The following is an 18683-nucleotide window of genomic DNA, read 5'->3' as shown; positions in this document are numbered from 1 at the left end:
TTAACATTATGAACATCAATCTCTCATGGCTCAGAGTAGAGGAGAGATTGACTTCATCACTACTTGTATTTGTGAGAAGTATTGACATGTTGAATGCACCGAGCTGTCAGTTTAAACTACTAGCACACAACTCAGACACCAGTGCATACCCCACAAGACATGCCACCAGGTCTCTTCACAGTCCCCAAGTCCAGGACAGACTATGGGAGGTGCACAGTACTACAGAGAGCCATTACATGGCAACTATTCCACATCAAGTAACTCATGCAAGCAGTAAAATAAGATTTAAAAATAGATAAAAATAAAACTTATGGGACAGCGGGGACTGTGAAGAGACACATATGCACTATAGACACACACACATGGATTTTGTGTTGTAGATATGTGGTAGTAGAGTAGTGGCCTGAGTGCAAACCCTTAATGTGTTGTGAAATCTGTTTAGTAATGTAATGTTAGTTTTATTGTATAGAACTGCCTTTAATTTGTCAGACCCCATGAAGAGTAACTGCTGCCTTGACAGCAGCTAATTGGGATCCATAACAAATACAAATGTTGGTAAATTAAGGAATATGCAATTTAATCAGATGCCATCTAGTGGCCTTTTTGGGTACATCAGATTAATCTCTGGCCCTCTGTGGCCTTGTGTAAAATATATTTTCAAATATGACAAAGCTGTGAAACTTCACCCTAAATTCAAACCAAGTTAGTGAATACCATACAACTGTACTCAATTTACCATGTCAATACTTCTTGGTTGTAAATGTTGGTGGCAGTTGTGAAAAGAGAAGTTGCATTGTTAATGAAAATGCCATTGCTGATTAGAGTTCTCATTAGCCATTTTCCCCTTTAACCAAATGGTTTATCCACTAGAAACCCATTTAGAATATGGACATTAACGTCATTTTTTTTCTTCAGCTGAAGAGTAAGTTTAGCTTGACTGTTAATTACCAAAATGAAAGTGTTCTGTCATTTCAGTAAGTTACCAGTAGCTTTGCAACCATATGACAGCTCCAATAAGACCCTTATGGTGAACAAGAGGTTTGTAGAATCATTACTTTTTTAGTATTCAGTTCATAGTTTGCTGAAGGGGAACTATTGGGCATTAAACTGAAATAAACAAAATTAGATGAATTTCTCAGTTAGAGCCAAAATTCCATCACTAGAGAAATGTGCCATAACAGCTACCTAACGGCTTTGATTGACCTCTAGGCCATCTAATAAATTTGTGATGCACAGAGTAAAGGTCTACATCAACTGTAGTTACCCATTTTACTCCTAAGGACCGAGTTGACCCCTTAATTGACATGGCACTATAACAAGATACAGGAGAGGACACACTCTGTGGTCAGAGGTAATGTCCTTTATAAACCTCATGTTAAACTTATCCTATTGTTAGGACCCTCAGTCACTGGTAAGTCAACAATTGTCAGTGTTTACCACCAGGAAACAAAGATACTCAGTAAGACGGAGCAAAGAACCTGAATAGACAAATACAACATCCATTACAACAATTAGAAAATAAACTTTAGTGATATTTTTTATTGTTTTACAAGATGCCTTGCCTCCAAAATACAGTAGTGTTGTCAACAAAAACACCAATGTTACAGCACCAGTTTAACACTCCCCTCCTTATAAATACAAATCCAGTAGAATCTATCAGAGTAGCCAGGAGTCCTGGACTGAGGCTGGAGGCCATAGCCTGGGGATGGAAGTGGTTTAGCTCTGGCCTCCCAGGGTGTGCTTGTCAAACAGGTACTCTGCCATCTTGTTTTTGACAGCATCCATCTTGGTGAGGTTGGTGATGTGGTCTCCCAGCTTCTTAATGGCCTCCACCTGCTCGTTCAGGTAATGGGTCTCCAGGAAGTCACACAGCTAAAGAGGGAAAACATAGGTCAGACAAGAGAATGACTAGACTATTGTAGATACATTAACACAAGAGCATGGTGATAACAGCATAAGTGCAGATAATGTGTTCACAGCTTTTTTAACTAGGAAAGTCAGTTTAAAACAAATTCTTATTTACAATGACATGGAACAGTGGGCTAACTGCCTTGTTCAGGGGCAGAACATATTTTTACCTTGTCAGCTAGGGGATTCAAACCAGCAACCTTTGTTACTGGGCCAACGCTCTGACCACTAGGCAACCTGCCGCCCTTTATGCAAACTTATGCATTAGCTGCATTGTCTGTATAGTGTGCATCTGTATACTATTGTGTGCGTGTGAAGCAGCAGGTCACACAATCCTGTGTCATTAGTTATCAGAGCTACAACCTGATCATCTCCTGAGACAGTACCTGTCTTCTATGTGATGTGCAATTCCTCAACTTACATGGGGGTCAACCTTGTCAGAGGCAATCTTGTGCAAGTCCAGCAGGGCCTGGTTCACATTCTTCTCCAGCTGCAGAGCACACTGCATGGCCTCCAGCCCATTTCCCCACTCATCACGTTCTGGCTTCTACACAGGACAGAGTGAACCCAAGTGTTAAGAACTACTAGTAGATGTTACGTTAGGATAAAGTGAACAGACCCCTCACACTCAGTTCAGTGGTTAGAGGCAGTATGTTCAAGACTACTCAAGGTTCTTCTCTTAACTCTGTAGACACTCCTCCATGAAGTAAATACATTTCTATCAGTCTACAATCTAAATGGGGTTTTCGATGCTCAGGGGCTCACCTTGATGTCCTGGAGTAAAATGCGTCCACCTCTCTTGTTCTGGAAAGAGAGAAGCTTGTCGGCGTGCTCGCGCTCCTCGTCGCTGTTCTCCTTGAAGAAATGCGCGAAGCCAGACAGAGCCACATCGTCACGGGAGAAATAGAAAGCCTGGGTGGATAAACAAGACAGTGTGGTTAGAGAGAAAAAACCATGCCAAACATGCCAGCATTCTGTTGTGGAAACTAAACTTGATGACAAAAGCATGAATCAGTCTCGTCCTAGTCCGTAGTCTACTTGGTCACCTGACAATGAATCTGTCAAGGAGTTGTTACTCGCTCTGGCCAAGTTAGGATAGATTCCCGGCTTCATTTGAATGCTATATCTACCTGTTGGCTCTTAATAGCCTAGCCAAGTAAAACTCAAATATGTACTTCACGGAGTTGAGATTCTTGCCTATTCATTTTCTAGGCCTACAGAAAAGGCAGGTGAAAAATGCCATTTAAGCCCAGGCATTACAATACACGGGTAGATACACAAAACGGTAATCTTGGTAGACTCATTACCATTGACTTGTAGGTGTAGGAGGCAAACATCTCCAAGTTGATCATCCGGTTGATGGCAGTTTCGCAATCGTGGTGATAGTTCTGGCGGATCTGAGACTCCATCTTGGCTGATATTCTTTTATATCTAAACGAATGTAACAAAAATAGAGTTTCTTAAACTATTTTGCTATTACAGTTCAAGTAAGTGTTATGTAATCCAATCCGGAATGTTCTATAATGCGGGACGAAGGCAAAGGAGTTCCGTTCAATCACTGTTGAAGCAAGAACTTCTTCATGCGTCTTCTCAGACTTGTGAACTGGATGGAGCCTTGTTCGCGCTATTTATTAATCCAAACGGTACGCGTCAGTGAAATCCACCCTCGCAGATCGTAGCCAATCACCTTTAGAATTACAACATAAACTAGGCGGATCATTTGATTACGATCCCACTCATTCACATGCCCTAAAGCAAAGAGTATTTATTATATTGACAAGAGAGCCGAGTGACCAATCTAACAATGGAAATATATGTGCTCAACGATTGAAGACAGACAAGATCAGATGGGACCATTCTAGCCAATGAAAGTGCAGGTACGCGTGTGAACAACACACAGAACTAAACGTCGTTTTGCTCAAAGTTGCCGGAATGCCACGTGCATCCACATATATTAGTATATTTGTAAAGCTTAAACAATACGAAACTTCGATCAAAATCCTCAAGTAATTTGACACTCTTGTTTATATACCTCCACACAAAAACGGGTTTATCTCACGCGGACAGATTTTGGGCGGAGTAAATGCTCTCGCCTCGACCTCTTCATCTTAATCTGTTTTAAAAAATGTACCTTGTTCTAAGACATGGTTGGCATTTCTTTTTTAAGGATACGTTTGCGTGAGCATATAACGCGACCGTCTAGCATTCCAAAGGTTGCTTGTTTGAAACTCATCACAGACGACTTTAGCATTTTTGCTAATTAGTAACTTTGCAACTATTTACAACTTTTTAGTTACTTTGCCACTACTTAGCACGTTAGCTAAACCTTCCCCTAACGTAAGCCTTTAACCTAACTCCTAACTCCTGACCTTAACCTTAGACCTAACCTTAACTCTTAACCTCTAGCCTAGCTAACTTTAGCTAATATATTTTATTTTTGAGATTCTTCTAATAGCCACCCTTTGCCTTGATGACAGCTTTGCACACTCTTGGCATTCTCTCAACCAGGTTCACCTGGAATGCTTTTCCAACAGTCTTGAAGGAGTTTTCACAAACGCTGAGCACTTGTTGGCTGCTTTTCCTTCACTCTGCGGTCCGACTCATTCCAAACCATCTCAATTTTGTTGAGATCGGGGGATTGTAGAAGCCAGGTCATCTGATGCAGCACTCCATCACCCTCCTTCTTGGTAAAATAGCCCTTACACAGCCTGGAGGTGTGTTGGGTCATTGTCCTTTTGAAAAACAAATGATAGTCCCAGTAAGCCCAAACCAGATGGGATGGTGTATCGCTGCATAATGCTGTGGTAGCCATTCTGGTTAAGTGTTACCAGCACCCCCACACCATAACACCTCCTCCTCCATGCTTTATGGTGGGAAATACACATGCAGAGATCATCCGTTCACTCACAAAGATACGGCTGTTCTAACCAAAAATCTCCAATTTGTCTTCACTATTATTCTACAATGTAGAAAATAGTAAAATTAAAGAAAACCCTTGAATGAGTAGGTGTTCTTAAACTTTTGACCGGTAGTGTATACATATTTTTTGTCTAATAAACACTACAAACAGGCTACCCGACCGCTTGGAGGCTTCCGCATGGTCCTAAAGCACACTGTTGCCTCGTTTTGTATCACATTCCAATGATAAAACTGGTGGGATGGACAAAAATGAATGTCCCCCTGTCCCCAGTGAAATTTGCACACCTGCTTATTCCTGTCATAACCTCCTGTTGGTTCTACTACAGTATGGACTGACTCAGGCTCTGCCCTGGCTGTATTTCTGTCTTGTCATTGTGACTCAGCATTCTGGAGTCTCAAGCAGAGACGAAGAGGAACAGAGACAGCCCACTCCTTCATTTTTTCCCTCAATGGAAGTCAATTAACTAAGCAGACCACTATCGCATTGCTGTCTGCCACCTCCTTAAGCAGACAGTGGTAAACGGCCTGAGTGAACTATCTTCACTATCTTGGGCAAAGACCGGCTGATACCAGATTTGAAGAAAAGGAAAAACTGAAGGAGAGAACAGCAGGAACATATACTATACTATGCAACTTACATATACTGTGTAACTTACAAAGGCATTTTTAAACAAATAGCTGTTTCTGGTGAATTGAAGGGAAAATACAACAACTTTCTTGAAAATGTTGTCAATTTAGTAAATCAGAACTCAAATACCAATATTTTTCTGTATTACTTTAAACTGTTGGTCTAACTATAACAGTTCAGAATGTCACCACCAATGTCAAAACACATGATTCTATTTATGTTCCCTTCACCATGTTTGGGTAGTACATGGTCTTGAAATGACTAATTTCTTTATATATATTAGTATTTTCTCTCTTTATTGACATATCAAGTTATAAATGAGAGGGGGTGACAGAAAGGTAGAGGAATACAGATATGAAGGTGTAGGCAGGGTTTGAATCCATGCCGCAAAGGGACATGTGTGGTCCAGAGTCAGCAGCATTACCACTAGACCAGACTATGGCACAAAATGAATAAGGTCTAATACTCAATGAACTTAAAAGGAGTCGAGGCACTCAAAGTCAAGAAACTGCTTACTTGATTACACAATTTAATATGCACTATCAATTCATTCAAAAGTATACATACATGGTTGTAAAGGAAATCATGTTCAGTCCTAATAAGCTGAAGATTCTATTATGAATAAACCAGCAGGCTCTGGATCTTGTAGAGTAAGAGTTGAATACTCCTGCACTAGATTGTGTAAGGCAAAACCTGCAAAGAAAAGGAAACAGGCAAATGCACAAACACTAGAGAAAACTCAGAAATATATTTTTATTTGCTATCTACCTGCATTTTCTCTGGTATTTCTAGAACCACCTGCAACTGGACACGGACATGTATAAGATAATTGGTTTCCAGAATTGGGAACGAAGAGGGTACTGCCAATACCAGGTTAGTTGTATAATCTATTGCAGTGTTTTGATTTGGCAAACCTGTAATGTCCAGAAATGCTGGATAACAACAATCTTTTGTTATATCATATCTGGTGTAGCTACAATCTATGGATTATTTTGCCATGGTGCAGAGAGAAAAATGTTGCTGTTTTAGAACTCAGGGATTCTTAAAAGATTTGCACAATCAACTTTTTTTCTACAAATATTTGTCTTAATTTTAACAAAATGTGAAGATTATATTTTGACACAACAAAGTATCAGCTATTAACACCATGTAAAGGAACAACCTATTTTTTCATTAAATGCAACTAAGTGGATTTATGTCAACTCCGTCCGACACCATAAAAGGCATTTCATTTGTACAATTATTGTCCAACAAGTGTTTAAAGGCCTTGATTGTTTAATGCTAACATTTTGATTATTCATAAATGTGTAATACAAGTCTCAACAAATATTTTTGTTTTGTTTTATAGCTATATTAAATGCTCCATGGCTAATTTAGTTAGATTTTTTTTATTTAAAAAATAAATAAAATTATTTCACCTTTATTTAACCAGGTAGGCAAATTGAGAACACGTTCTCATTTACAATTGCGACCTGGCCAAGATAAAGCAAAGCAGTTCGACACATACAACAACACATAGTTACACATGGAGTAAAACAAACATACAGTCAATAATACAGTGAAAAATAAGTCTATATACAATATGAGCAAGTGAGGTGAGAAAAGGGAGGTGAAGGCAAACAAAATATATATATAAATAAATAAAAATATAAAAAGGCCATGGTGGCGAAGTAAATACAATATAGCAAGTAAAAAAAAAGAAAAAAAGTGGAGATAGTAGAGATAGAAAAAAGTAGAGATAGAAATAATGGGCTGCAAAGGAGCAAAATAAATAAATAAATAAATACAGTAGGTAAAGAGGTAGTTGTTTGGGCTAAATTATAGATGAGCTATGTACAGGTGCAGTAATCTATGAGCTGCTCTGACAGCTGGTGCTTAAAGCTAGTGAGGGAGATAAGTGTTTCCAGTTTCAGAGATTTTTGTAGTTCGTTCCAGTCATTGGCAGCAGAGAACTGGAAGGAGAGGCGGCCAAAGGAAGAATTGGTTTTGGGGGTGACCAGAGAGATATACCTGCTGGAGCGCGTGCTACAGGTAGGTGCTGCTATGGTGACCAGCGAGCTGAGATAAGGGGGGACTTTACCTAGCAGGGTCTTGTAGATGACCTGGAGCCAGTGGGTTTGGCGACGAGTATGAAGCGAGGGCCAGCCAACGAGAGTGTACAGGTCACAGTGGTGGGTAGTATATGGGGCTTTGGTGACAAAACGGATGGCACTGTGATAGACTGCATCCAGTTTATTGAGTAGGGTTTTGCAGGCTATTTTGTAAATGACATCACCGAAGTCGAGGATTGGTAGGATGGTCAGTTTTACAAGGGTATGTTTGGCAGCATGAGTGAAGGATGCTTTGTTGCGGAATAGGAAGCCAATTCTAGATTTATCTTTGGATTGGAGATGTTTGATGTGAGTCTGGAAGGAGAGTTTACAGTCTAACCAGACACCTAGGTATTTGTAGTTGTCCACATATTCTAAGTCAGAGCCGTCCAGAGTAGTGATGTTGGACAGGCGGGCAGGTGCAGGCAGCGATCGGTTGAAGAGCATGCATTTAGTTTTACTTGTATTTAAGAGCAAATGGAGGCCATGGAAGGAGAGTTCTATGGCATTGAAGCTCGCCTGGAGGGTTGTTAACACAGTATCAAAAGAAGGGCCAGAAGTATACAGAATAGTGTCGTCTGCGTAGAGATGGATCAGAGAATCACCAGCAGCAAGAGCGACATCATTGATGTATACAGAGAAAAGAGTCGGTCCAAGAATTGAACCCTGTGGCACCCCCATAGAGACTGCCAGAGGCCCGGACAACAGACCCTCCAATTTGACACACTGAACTCGATCAGAGAAGTAGTTGGTGAACCAGGCGAGGCAATCATTAGAGAAACCAAGGCTGTCGAGTCTGCCGATGAGGATTTGGTGATTGACAGAGTCAAAAGCCTTGGCCAGGTCAATGAATACGGCTGCACAGTATTGTTTCCTATCGATTGCGGTTAAGATATCGTTTATGACCTTGAGCGTGGCTGAGGTGCACCCATGACCAACTCTGAAACCAGATTGCATAGCGGAGAAGGTATGGTGGGATTCGAAATGGTCGGTAATCTGTTTGTTGACTTGGCTTTCGAAGACCTTAGAAAGGCAGGGTAGGATAGATATAGGTCTGTAGCTGTTAGGGTCAAGAGTGTCCCCCACTTTGAAGAGGGGGATAACCGCAGCTGCTTTCCAATCTTTGGGAATCTCAGACGACACGAAAGAGAGGTTGAAAAGGCTAGTAATAGGGGTGGCAACAATTTCAGCAGATAGTTTTAGAAAGAAAGGGTCCAGATTATCTAGCCCGGCTGATTTGTAAGGGTCCAGATTTTGCAGCTCTTTCAGAACATCAGCTGACTGTATTTGGGAGAAAGAGAAATGGGGAAGGCTTGGGCGAGTAGCAGAGGGGAGGGCAGTGCTGTTGACCGGGGTAGGGGTAGCCAGGTGGAAAGCATGGCCAGCCGTAGAAAAATGCTTATTGAAATTCTCAATTATAGTGGATTTGTCGGTGGTGACAGTGTTTCCTATCTTCAGTGCAGTTGGAAGCTGGGAGGAGGTGTTCTTATTCTCCATGGACTTTACAGTGTCCCAGAACTTTTTTGAATTTGTGTTGCAGGAAGCAAATTTCTGCTTGAAAAAGCTAGCCTTGGCTTTTCTAACTGCCTGTGTATATTGGTTTCTAGCTTCCCTGAAAAGTTGCATATCACGGGGGCTGTTCGATGCTAATGCAGAACGCCATAGGATGTTTTTCTGTTGGTTAAGGGCAGTCAGGTCAGGAGAGAACCAAGGGCTATATCTGTTCCTGGTTCTAAATTTCTTGAATGGGGCATGCTTATTCAAGATGGTGAGGAAGGCATTTTTTTTAAATATCCAGGCATCCTCTACTGACGTAATGAGATCAATATCCTTCCAGGATACCTCGGCCAGGTCGATCAGAAAGGCCTGCTCGCTGAAGTGTTTCAGGGAGCGTTTGACAGTGATGGTTGGAGGTCGTTTGACCGCTGACCCATTACGGATGCAGGCAATGAGTCAGTGATCGCTGAGATCTTGGTTGAAAACAGCAGAGGTGTATTTGGAGGGCAAGTTGGTTAGGATGATATCTATGAGGGTGCCCGTATTTACGGAATTGGGGTGGTACCTGGTAGGTTCATTGATAATTTGTGTGAGATTGAGGGCATCAAGCTTAAATTGTAGGGCGGCTGGGGTGTTAAGCATGTTCCAATTTAGGTCGCCTAGCAGCACGAGCTCTGAAGATAGATGGGGGGCAATCAGTTCACATATGGTGTCCAGAGCACAGCTGGGGGCAGAGGGTGGTCTATAGCAGGCGGCAACGGTGAGAGACTTGTTTTTAGAGAGGTGGATTTTTAAAAGTAGAAGTTCAAATTGTTTGGGAACAGACCTGGATAGTAAAACAGAACTCTGCAGGCAATCTTTGCAGTAGATTGCAACACCGCCCCCTTTGGCCGTTCTATCTTGTCTGAAAATCTTGTAGTTGGGGATGAAAATGTCAGAATTTTTGGTGGTCTTTCTAAGCCAGGATTCAGACACGGCTAAAACATCCGGGTTGGCAGAGTGTGCTAAAGCAGTGAACAAAACAAACTTAGGGAGGAGGCTTCTAATGTTAACATGCATGAAACCAAGGCTATTACGGTTACAGAAGTCATCAAAAGAGAGCGCCTGGGGAATAGGAGTGGAGCTAGGTAATGCAGGGCCCGGATTCACCTCTACATCACCAGAGGAACAGAGGAGGAGTAGGATAAGGGTACGGCTAAAAGCTATGAGAATTGGTCGTCTAGAACGTCTAGAACAGAGAGTAAAAGGACGTTTCAGGGGGCGATAAAATAGCTTCAAGGAATAATGTACAGACAAAGGTATGGTAGGATGTGAATACAGTGGAGGTAAACCTAGGTATTGAGTGATGATGAGAGAGATATTGTCTCTAGAAACATCATTGAAACCAGGTGAAGTCATCGCATATGTGGGTGGTGGAACTGAAAGGTTGGATATGGTATAGTGAGCAGGGCTAGAGGCCCTACATTGAAATAAGCCAATAAACACTAACCAGAACAGCAATGGACAAGGCATATTTACATTAAGGAGATGCATGCTTAATCGAGTGATCAATAAGGGTCCAGTGAGTAGAGGTTGGTTGGGGTCACGGCGATCCAGACAGCTGGCCGGGTAGATGGCTATCGGTAGCAAGATAGCATAGGATGGAGGTCTATTTTTAGACACCTCGTGCGTTTCCGTCGGTAGATTAGTGGGGTTCCGTGTCTTGTAGAGGGGATCAATCCAATTGGCAAAATAGATATAGTGACCCAAGAATTTTTTTTTGTCCGATATACTTATTCAGATAGCAGCCGATAAGACAGCTAACGATTAGCGGGCCCCAGATGAGCGTTCAGGTAACGTCGCGACGGAGGTGCCAGTTGGATAACTCCCTCGGGCAGATAACGTCGGCAGTCAATCGTGAAGGCCCGGTGGGGCTCCGTATCTGCAGGAAAAAAACAAAAAAAAACGGGTCCGGATAGGTGACTGTAGCACAGGAATGGCTGATGGAACTCCTCAGCTGGCTAGCTCCGGAATAATTTAAGTTTGCTCCGGGATCGACGTAAGCCAATAGTCACACGGTTTGCAGCTAACTAGCTGCGAAATCAACGTGCAAATGTCCAGAGCCTGCGGCTGAAATCCGGGGAAACTGAGAGAAAAAAAGGCCCGGTATGCTCCGGTCCGAGTCGTGTTGCACAAAAGTGCCGGTAGATTATCGAGCTAAAGGAATAGCTGATGACCACAAAACGTGGGCAGCTGAAACACCAACGCTAGCCAGCAAACCGGCTAACTTCTGGGCAGCTTCAGATTAGCTTTCGGCTAGCTTTCGGCTAGCTTCTGGTTAGCTTTCTGGCTAACTTCTGATTAGCCCCTGGTTAGCTTCCACTGTGGATTTTCAGATTTGAGGTAAATAATACTTTTTTTGTTGTAATTGGTGAGGCGGGTTGCAGGAAAGCTTTTGTAGTTGAGTTCTTGGATAATAAAAAATATAAAAGATATGCGAAGAAGGTGTAAATATATATGTAAATATATATATACAGGACAAGACAGTACGAGGACAAAAATGACGTCTGAACTGCTAAGCCATCTTGGAACGAGTAATCTGGCATGGTTTTCTAGATTTTGAACATAAAAGAACAATTATGAAGCTAACATTATCCCTTAGGTCTAGCAAAGCAAATACATTAACTGTTGAAGCATATGTTGCAGAACAGTGATTACAATATTTGTTCAGAATATTGACAACAAAATAAATACATCTTAAGGGGGTTAGTTCCTCTGTAAAGATGGGAGAACATTCCAGAAGGACAACCATCTCTGCAGCACTCCACCAATCAGGCCTTTATGGTAGAGTGGCCAGACGGAAGCCACTTCTCAGTAAAAGGCACATGACAGCCCACTTGGAGTTTGCCAAAAGGCACTTAAAGGACTCTTAGACCATGAGAGGCAAGATTATCTGGTCTGATGAAACCAAGATTGAAGTCTTTGGCCTGAATGCCAAGCGTCACATCTGGAGGAAACCTGGCACCATCCCTACGGTGAAGCATGGTTGTGGCAGCATCATGCTGTGGGGATGTTTTTCAGCGGCAGGGACTGGGACACTAGTCAGTGTCGAGGGAAAGCTGAACGGAGCAGAATTACAGAGAGATCCTTGATGGAAACCTGCTCCAGAGCGCTCAAGACCTCAGATTGGGCGAAGGTTCACCTTCCAACAGGACAACGAACCTAAGCACACATCCAAGACAATGCAGGAGTGGCTTTGGGACAAGTATCTGAATGTCCTTGGGTGGCCCAGGCAAAGCCCGGACCCGAACCCGATTGAACATCTCTGGAGAGACCTGGAAATAGCTGTGTAGTGACGTTCCCCATCCAACCTGACAGAGCTTGAGAGGATCTGCAGAGAAGAATGAGAGAAACTCCCTGAACACAGGTGTGCAAAGCTTGTAGCGTTACACCCAAGAAGACTTGAGGCTGTAATTGCTGCCAAAGGTGCTTCAGCAAAGTATTGAGTAAAGGGTCTGAATAGCAGTGGTTGAAAAAGTACCCAATTGTTATACTTGAGTAAAAGTAAAGATACCTTAATAGAAAATGACTCAAGTTAAAGTGAAACTCACCTAGTAAAATCCTACTTGAGTAAAAGTCTAAAAGTATTTTGTTTTAAATACACTTAACCCTTGTGTAGTCTCTTGTGAATAGGGGGGCGCTGTTTTCACTTTGGATAAAATCGTGCCCAAATTAAACGGCCTCGTACTCTGTTCTAGATCATACAGTATGCATATTATTATTACTATTGGATAGAAAACACTGAAGTTTCTAAAACTGTTTGAATTATATCTGTGAGTAAAACAGAACTCATTTGGCAGCAAACTTCCATACAGGAAGTGAAAAATCTGAAAACGAGGCTCTGTGTCAGGTCTTGCCTATTCAACTGGCTTTTATTTATCGATCTGTATGCACTTCATACGCCTTCCACTAGATGTCAACAGGCAGTAGAAGGTTGAATGGGGTGTCTAGCTTGATGTGAGGCCGAATAAGAGCTTTTGGAGTGACAGGTCAGCTCTTTTGTCAGTTTTCGACGGCGTGCGGGGGAACTCCACATTGTCTTCTGAAAAGCGTTCGGTATACACGGCGAATTGCTCCGGCTCTGATTTTATTTGATACATATGAGAAAAACATCATAAAGTAGGATTTTTCAACCGAGTTTGATCAGTTTATTCAACGTTTATTGGGACTTTTGGAATTTTTCGTTCTTTGCGCCAAGAGATGATGGACACGTGCTCTCCACAATGCTAGCCAAAGTTGCTAATTCGACAGAAGAAATGGACATTCTAAAACCAAACAATGATTTATTCTGGAAATAGCACTCCTTGCACTACATTCTGATGGAAGATCAAGAAAGTTAAGAGAATATTTATGATGTTATTTCGTATTTTTGTGGTAAATGTTGGCTCCAACAAGGCGGAGAATATGTGAGCCTCTGTCTCACAATACTGCATGCTGTATGTTCTACTAAAGTTATTTTAAAAAATCTAACACAGCGGTTGCATTACCAACCAGTGTATCTTTCATTTGCTGTACAACATGTATTTTTTAGTAAAGTTTATGATGAGTTCTTTGATTAGATTAGGGGACTGTCAAAAATATCTCCGGAGATTTTCGTGAATTGTTGCTACGTATTCACAATATATAAGCACGATTTGCAGCTCTAAATATGCACATTTTCGAACAAAACATAAATGTATTGTATAACATGATGTTAAAAGACTGTCATCTGATGAAGTTGTCCAAAGGTTAGTGGTTAATTTTATATCTATTGCTGGTTTTTGCGAAAGCTATGTTGGCGGTGAATAAATGTTTTTGTGTGTTTGACTATTGTGGTAAACTAATATAATTCTATATTGTGTTTTCGCTGTAAAACACTTAAAAAAATCAGAAATAATGGCTGGATTCACAAGATGTTTATCTTTCATTTGTTGTACACCATGTATTTTTCATAAATGTTTTATGATGAGTATTTATGTATTTCACGTTGCTCTCTGTAATTATTCTGGCTGCATTGGTGCTATTTGTGATGGTGGCTGCAATGTAAAACCAGGATTTGTAGCTATAAATATGCACATTTTCGAACAAAACATAAATGTATTGTATAACATGATGTTATAAGACTGTCATCTGATGAAGTTGTTCAAGGTTAGTGATTCATTTTATCTCTATTTGTGGGTTTTGTGAAAGCTACCTATGCGGTGGAAACATGGTGAAAACATGCCATTGTGTGTTTGGCTATTGTGGTTAGCTAATATAAATACATATTGTGTTTTCGCTGTAAAACATTTTAAAAATCGGAAATGATGGCTGGATTCACAAGATGTTTATCTTTCATCTGCTGTATTGGACTTGTGATTTCATGAAATTATATTATATGATATCCCTGTCCCGTTAGGCTAGGCTATGCTAGTCAGCTTTTTTGATGAGGAGGATCCCGGATCCGGGAGAGAGAAGCGGTAGAGGTTTTAACATTCTGTATACTCCCCTTGTCCTAAGGGTAAAAAATGACCCGCCTTCACTAAACCCCTCAAATAAAGCAGGTTAATTGAATTTTAAACCCCAAATCTATTTTGCATGAAGGAACAACCTATCATGCGTCACAAACTTTGTGAATATCTGGGGTTTCCCTCTTCACACAGCAGAAAGACTGCATATAATCAGTGGACACCGCTCGTTGTTATTACACCACAACTGACATAATTGTTTTCTTTACTAAAGTAGAGGTTTATTATTATTGTTATTGCTAAAGGTACTGCGTAGGTGTAAATATAATATTTTTGCAAGAGATAGTACTTGTATAGCCTAAAAAAGTAGCAGAAATATGCCGAAAGTAGTTTTGAATGCATTTTATTGAAGGGAAAGAATAATGGTCTTGAACGTTTTTGGTAACATAGTGATATATTCTTATATACTGTACAAAGAGGAATTCAACTACAAAATACTAGTCTTCTCCCATGTTTTTTTACATTTGCCCCACCCACAAGGTGTATAAACAACAACAATAAATACGAATAAAATAAGATAATAGATACAAAACAAAAACGTGAATAACATAAATCAATCAACTCTAATTAGCACATGTAGGACAGTATGCAAGTGTGTGTTCATGGACTTTGTAGATGTATTTCTCACATGTGCAGCACATAGTATTTGTTTTACAGTCCTTCTTTTGGGGGCAGAATTGGCATCTCCTCCTCTTGCCTGGCCCAGCTTTAGGTTCAGGTGGAACAGGACAAAATTCAGCCCACTAACAGCTTTCACAAGCACTGCAGGGGCTTCTTTAAATGTGTGGGGTTACAAGTGCCTTTTCCAGCTGCTCCAGGAACACCCTCCTCTTGTTCTGCTTATCAGGCATCTAAGTAGGGTTGATCTTGTTCCATATCACGAAGGCAAACTTTGATGAGAAGGCCTTTCTCTCCCTTGTAGCGAGGAGTGCAGGGGGGAGCTCAGGCTTGTTCTTTATAACTGTGCCAACCATGGTGCTCTTCCTCTTCAGGAGCTGTTGGCTGAGTTCATAAGATGTGAAGAAATTGTCACACGTGACATTGTGCCTCCTCAGTCCATCTGTCACATCAAGCACAACTCCCATCCCCTGGTTCTTCTCTGGCCCTCCACCGGTCGGCTTCCCTGTGTAGACTTCCATCTTCCAAGCGTAGCTGGATTGTGCGTCACAGGCCACCCATATCTTGATGCCATACTTTGCTGGCTTGCTGGGAATATACTGCCGGAAAGGACAGCAACCTTTTGACAAAAGAGATTACTATCAGTAATTAGTATCAGTGTCACAGAAAATAGTCACAAAAATCAATAAAATTACAGGTATGGATGTATGGAGGAAACTCCACGAACTTCTCCCAGACCTCTCTTATGGCCGCCAGTTTGTCTCTCACACATCTCGCAGGTCTTTTCTCACGGTTATCAAATCGTAACGTTCTTGAGAAAGTGTGAAAGACTTTCAGTGTTATCGTGGCATGGAAAATCGCCCTTCCACTCTCTGCATCCCAGAGACTACATGTAGCCTCATCTCGGGACCTATACACACCCGCTAAGATTAGCAGCCCTATTTAGGCACGCAGATCAATCTCATCCATCCTTTTCCAGTTGTCTCCATATTTACGGAAACCCTCTAAATTTGTCATCTCCAGGATGATTTTTTATATGGCTTGTGTGATGAACATGTAGAATGTTGAGGTGGTGTCCTGGTCATGGGCAACTGCATGGTCCCTGGGGTAATCCTTATGACATTTTGGGCTGCCATCCTGCCCTGGTTGTCATATGGTGACAAGGACCATGTTATTTTGCTATTCTTTGCCAAAAATGTCTCTCTTTCAGCTTGGGGGATTTCTTTATCTGAAGATGATGCATCGTGCTCTGGGTTGTATTCTTCCCCGTCTTCTTCTTCAGATACCTTCTCTTCTAAATCATTGGTCTCTTGTTCCTCCTGAACATCTGAAAAAATCTGATCTACAACCTGTTGGGCACTGAAACGTGCACTCATGGCTTCAGCAAAGAGAGAACTGGGAGGACTGTCATCTGCAGCACCTTTATACCCTCTGACTCTGTTCCCCATTCGTAAACAATGCTTCCAAGAGATGTTTATTTTGTCTGAATTTTTTTTTATTTTGTCTGTGAACTTGAGTCATGTGGGGTCGTGGAGGGGAGATGCTGCACATGTACAAGAAAGTTTTTGTTTTCTCTGAGTTCAATCAGTAGCAGACATCACCTCAATTTCTCAATGTGTGTGTGTCTTTGTGGTTTATGTGGTGTGTAAATGATTTTAAAACTGCCGGGTCAAAAATGACCCTAAGACAATCTTTGTACCGTGGTGGTGTACAGCTTTCATGGAAATATGAACAAAGGCAATGTTTCACTTTTTCTAATGTTGGGGTCACTCTTGGAAAAGTCATCAAATTTCAAGTTGAAAAAAGATCATTTCTCTGCTGTTAAACATAGTGGCGGGTCTTTTTTGACCCTTAAGACAACACAAGGGTTAAGTATCAAAAGTAAATGTCATTGCTAAAATATACTTAAGTATCAAAAGTCAAAGTATAAATCATTTCAAATTCCTTATATTAAGCAAACCAGATGGCCCCATTTTAAATATTTTTTGTTTACGGATGCTGCAACCCTCAGACATACTTTACAAACGAAGCATGTATTTAATGCGTCATCAGATCAGAGGAAGTACGGATGACAGGTGATGTTCTCTTGATAATTGTGTGAATTAGACCATTTCCTTGTCCTGCTAAGCATTCAAAGTGTAACGAGTGTTTTGGGTGTCAGGGAAAATGTATGGAGTAAAAAGTACCTAATTTTCTTTAGGAATGTAGTGAAGTAAAAGTATAAAGTTGTCAAAAATATAAATAGTAAAGTACAGATAACCAAAAAAGCCACTAGCATGGCTCTCCATACCCTATCAGAGGTCCTCGTACCACAGGTTGTCACAGTAAGCCAGTCCCCCAGCCTACCCAGCCGTCCGCCCAGGTCAGCGATGCCGTACTGTCCCTTCTGGAGAAGTATGACGTACTCCATCAAAATGCCATGGCTTCCTACTCCAGTGCTCCCTCTATTTCGCCCATCAGACGGGAGCCCCCACCACCGAGAGGTCCAAGGTTGCCACGATCATTTCCCTGCTGATCTGGCGGGCGTTGGTGTTGGCTACGGCTGTCTGGGAGAGAGGAGAGGAGGAGCTTGGTTCCTATGAGAGGTTCATGGTTCTGTTCAGGGCTGTCTTTGACCATCCTCCAGAGAGCAGAGAGGGAGGTGAGCAAGGTGCCCAGACTGCTGCGGAGTACGCCCTCACCTTTTGGACTGTGGCAGCCTCCAGCAGATGGAATGACCCGACACTCCGCATTCTCTTCCGGAGAGCCTGAACCCATGGAGGTATGGGCTACACACCTTTCCTAGGCAGAGCAGCATCGCCAGAGACAGCTGGGGTGTCTATCCCTGTTTCGGCCAGGAGGGGCACCAGCTTCAGCGTTGTCCGGTGTGTTCCAACTCAGAGTTCACTAGGGCAGAGGGGATTACCTCGTAATCTTCCGTCTCCAGGGTAGGCGTGAGTTTTCCATTATAATTTTCCACCAAATCCTTTCTGGTTCCCATTTTACTGGCTGGCTGTCCCTCAAGTGTTGTCTCTACAGCTCTAAAGGACTCCGGGGCCGCAGGGAACTTCATCGACCAGGACCTCGCTTCCTCCCTGACCATAAATTGACATCCGCTTTCCTCTCCTTTTCCAGTCCAAGCCCTGGAAAAGCAACCATTGGGATCCGGCACAATCACACACATTACATCACCACTCAACCTCACCATGGGACACATGCACCAGGAAAGCCTTCCCTTCCTTATCATCACTGCACAAAGTCATCATCACAAAGTCATCCTTGGCTTTCCCCGTGGCTCCAATGTCATAACCCCACCATCTCCTGGTCGAGGATGAAAATCACTGCCTGGGTACCAGGATGCCGGAAGACCTTCTTTCCCGTAACATGTGGTTCCACACCAGTTGAGAGTCCTGAAAGTGCCCTCCAGCCCATCAGTCGGTCCTCCCGTATCATTGGCTCTGTGATTTGTGACGTAGATGTGGACATCCGCCAGGCTCTGGGGAAGGAATCAGCTCCTGC

General features: G+C 42.1%; 1 protein-coding gene across 1 annotated transcript; it reads right to left on the bottom strand.

Moving 5' to 3' along the window:
• Positions 1–1519: 1519 nt before the first annotated feature.
• LOC129823687 (ferritin, middle subunit-like) lies at positions 1520–3487 on the bottom strand. Its single transcript, XM_055882597.1, has 4 exons — positions 3216–3487; positions 2674–2820; positions 2330–2455; positions 1520–1872 (listed from the first exon to the last, which is right to left on the bottom strand). Exons 1-4 carry the CDS (start codon positions 3315–3317, stop codon positions 1717–1719), a joined length of 531 nt encoding a protein of 176 aa, XP_055738572.1. The 5' UTR covers positions 3318–3487; the 3' UTR covers positions 1520–1716.
• Between the last annotated feature and the right edge of the window lie 15196 nt (positions 3488–18683).

The sequence above is a fragment of the Salvelinus fontinalis genome, chromosome 2 (genome assembly GCF_029448725.1).
Source record: "Salvelinus fontinalis isolate EN_2023a chromosome 2, ASM2944872v1, whole genome shotgun sequence".
NCBI classification, from domain to species: Eukaryota; Metazoa; Chordata; class Actinopteri; order Salmoniformes; family Salmonidae; genus Salvelinus; species Salvelinus fontinalis.
The sequence above is the reverse complement of the archived record's forward strand: the minus strand, read 5'-3'. Positions and strand labels throughout refer to the sequence as shown.

Coding starts and splice junctions, on each gene's coding strand:
- LOC129823687 (XM_055882597.1), bottom strand. CDS start 3,317: ATGGAGTCTCAGATCCGCCAGAACTATCACCACGATTGCGAAACTGCC. Junction 2,821..3,215: donor CCTACACCTACAAGTCAATG/GTAATGAGTCTA, acceptor TTATCCACCCAG/GCTTTCTATTTCTCCCGTGA. Junction 2,456..2,673: donor TTTTACTCCAGGACATCAAG/GTGAGCCCCTGA, acceptor TGTCCTGTGTAG/AAGCCAGAACGTGATGAGTG.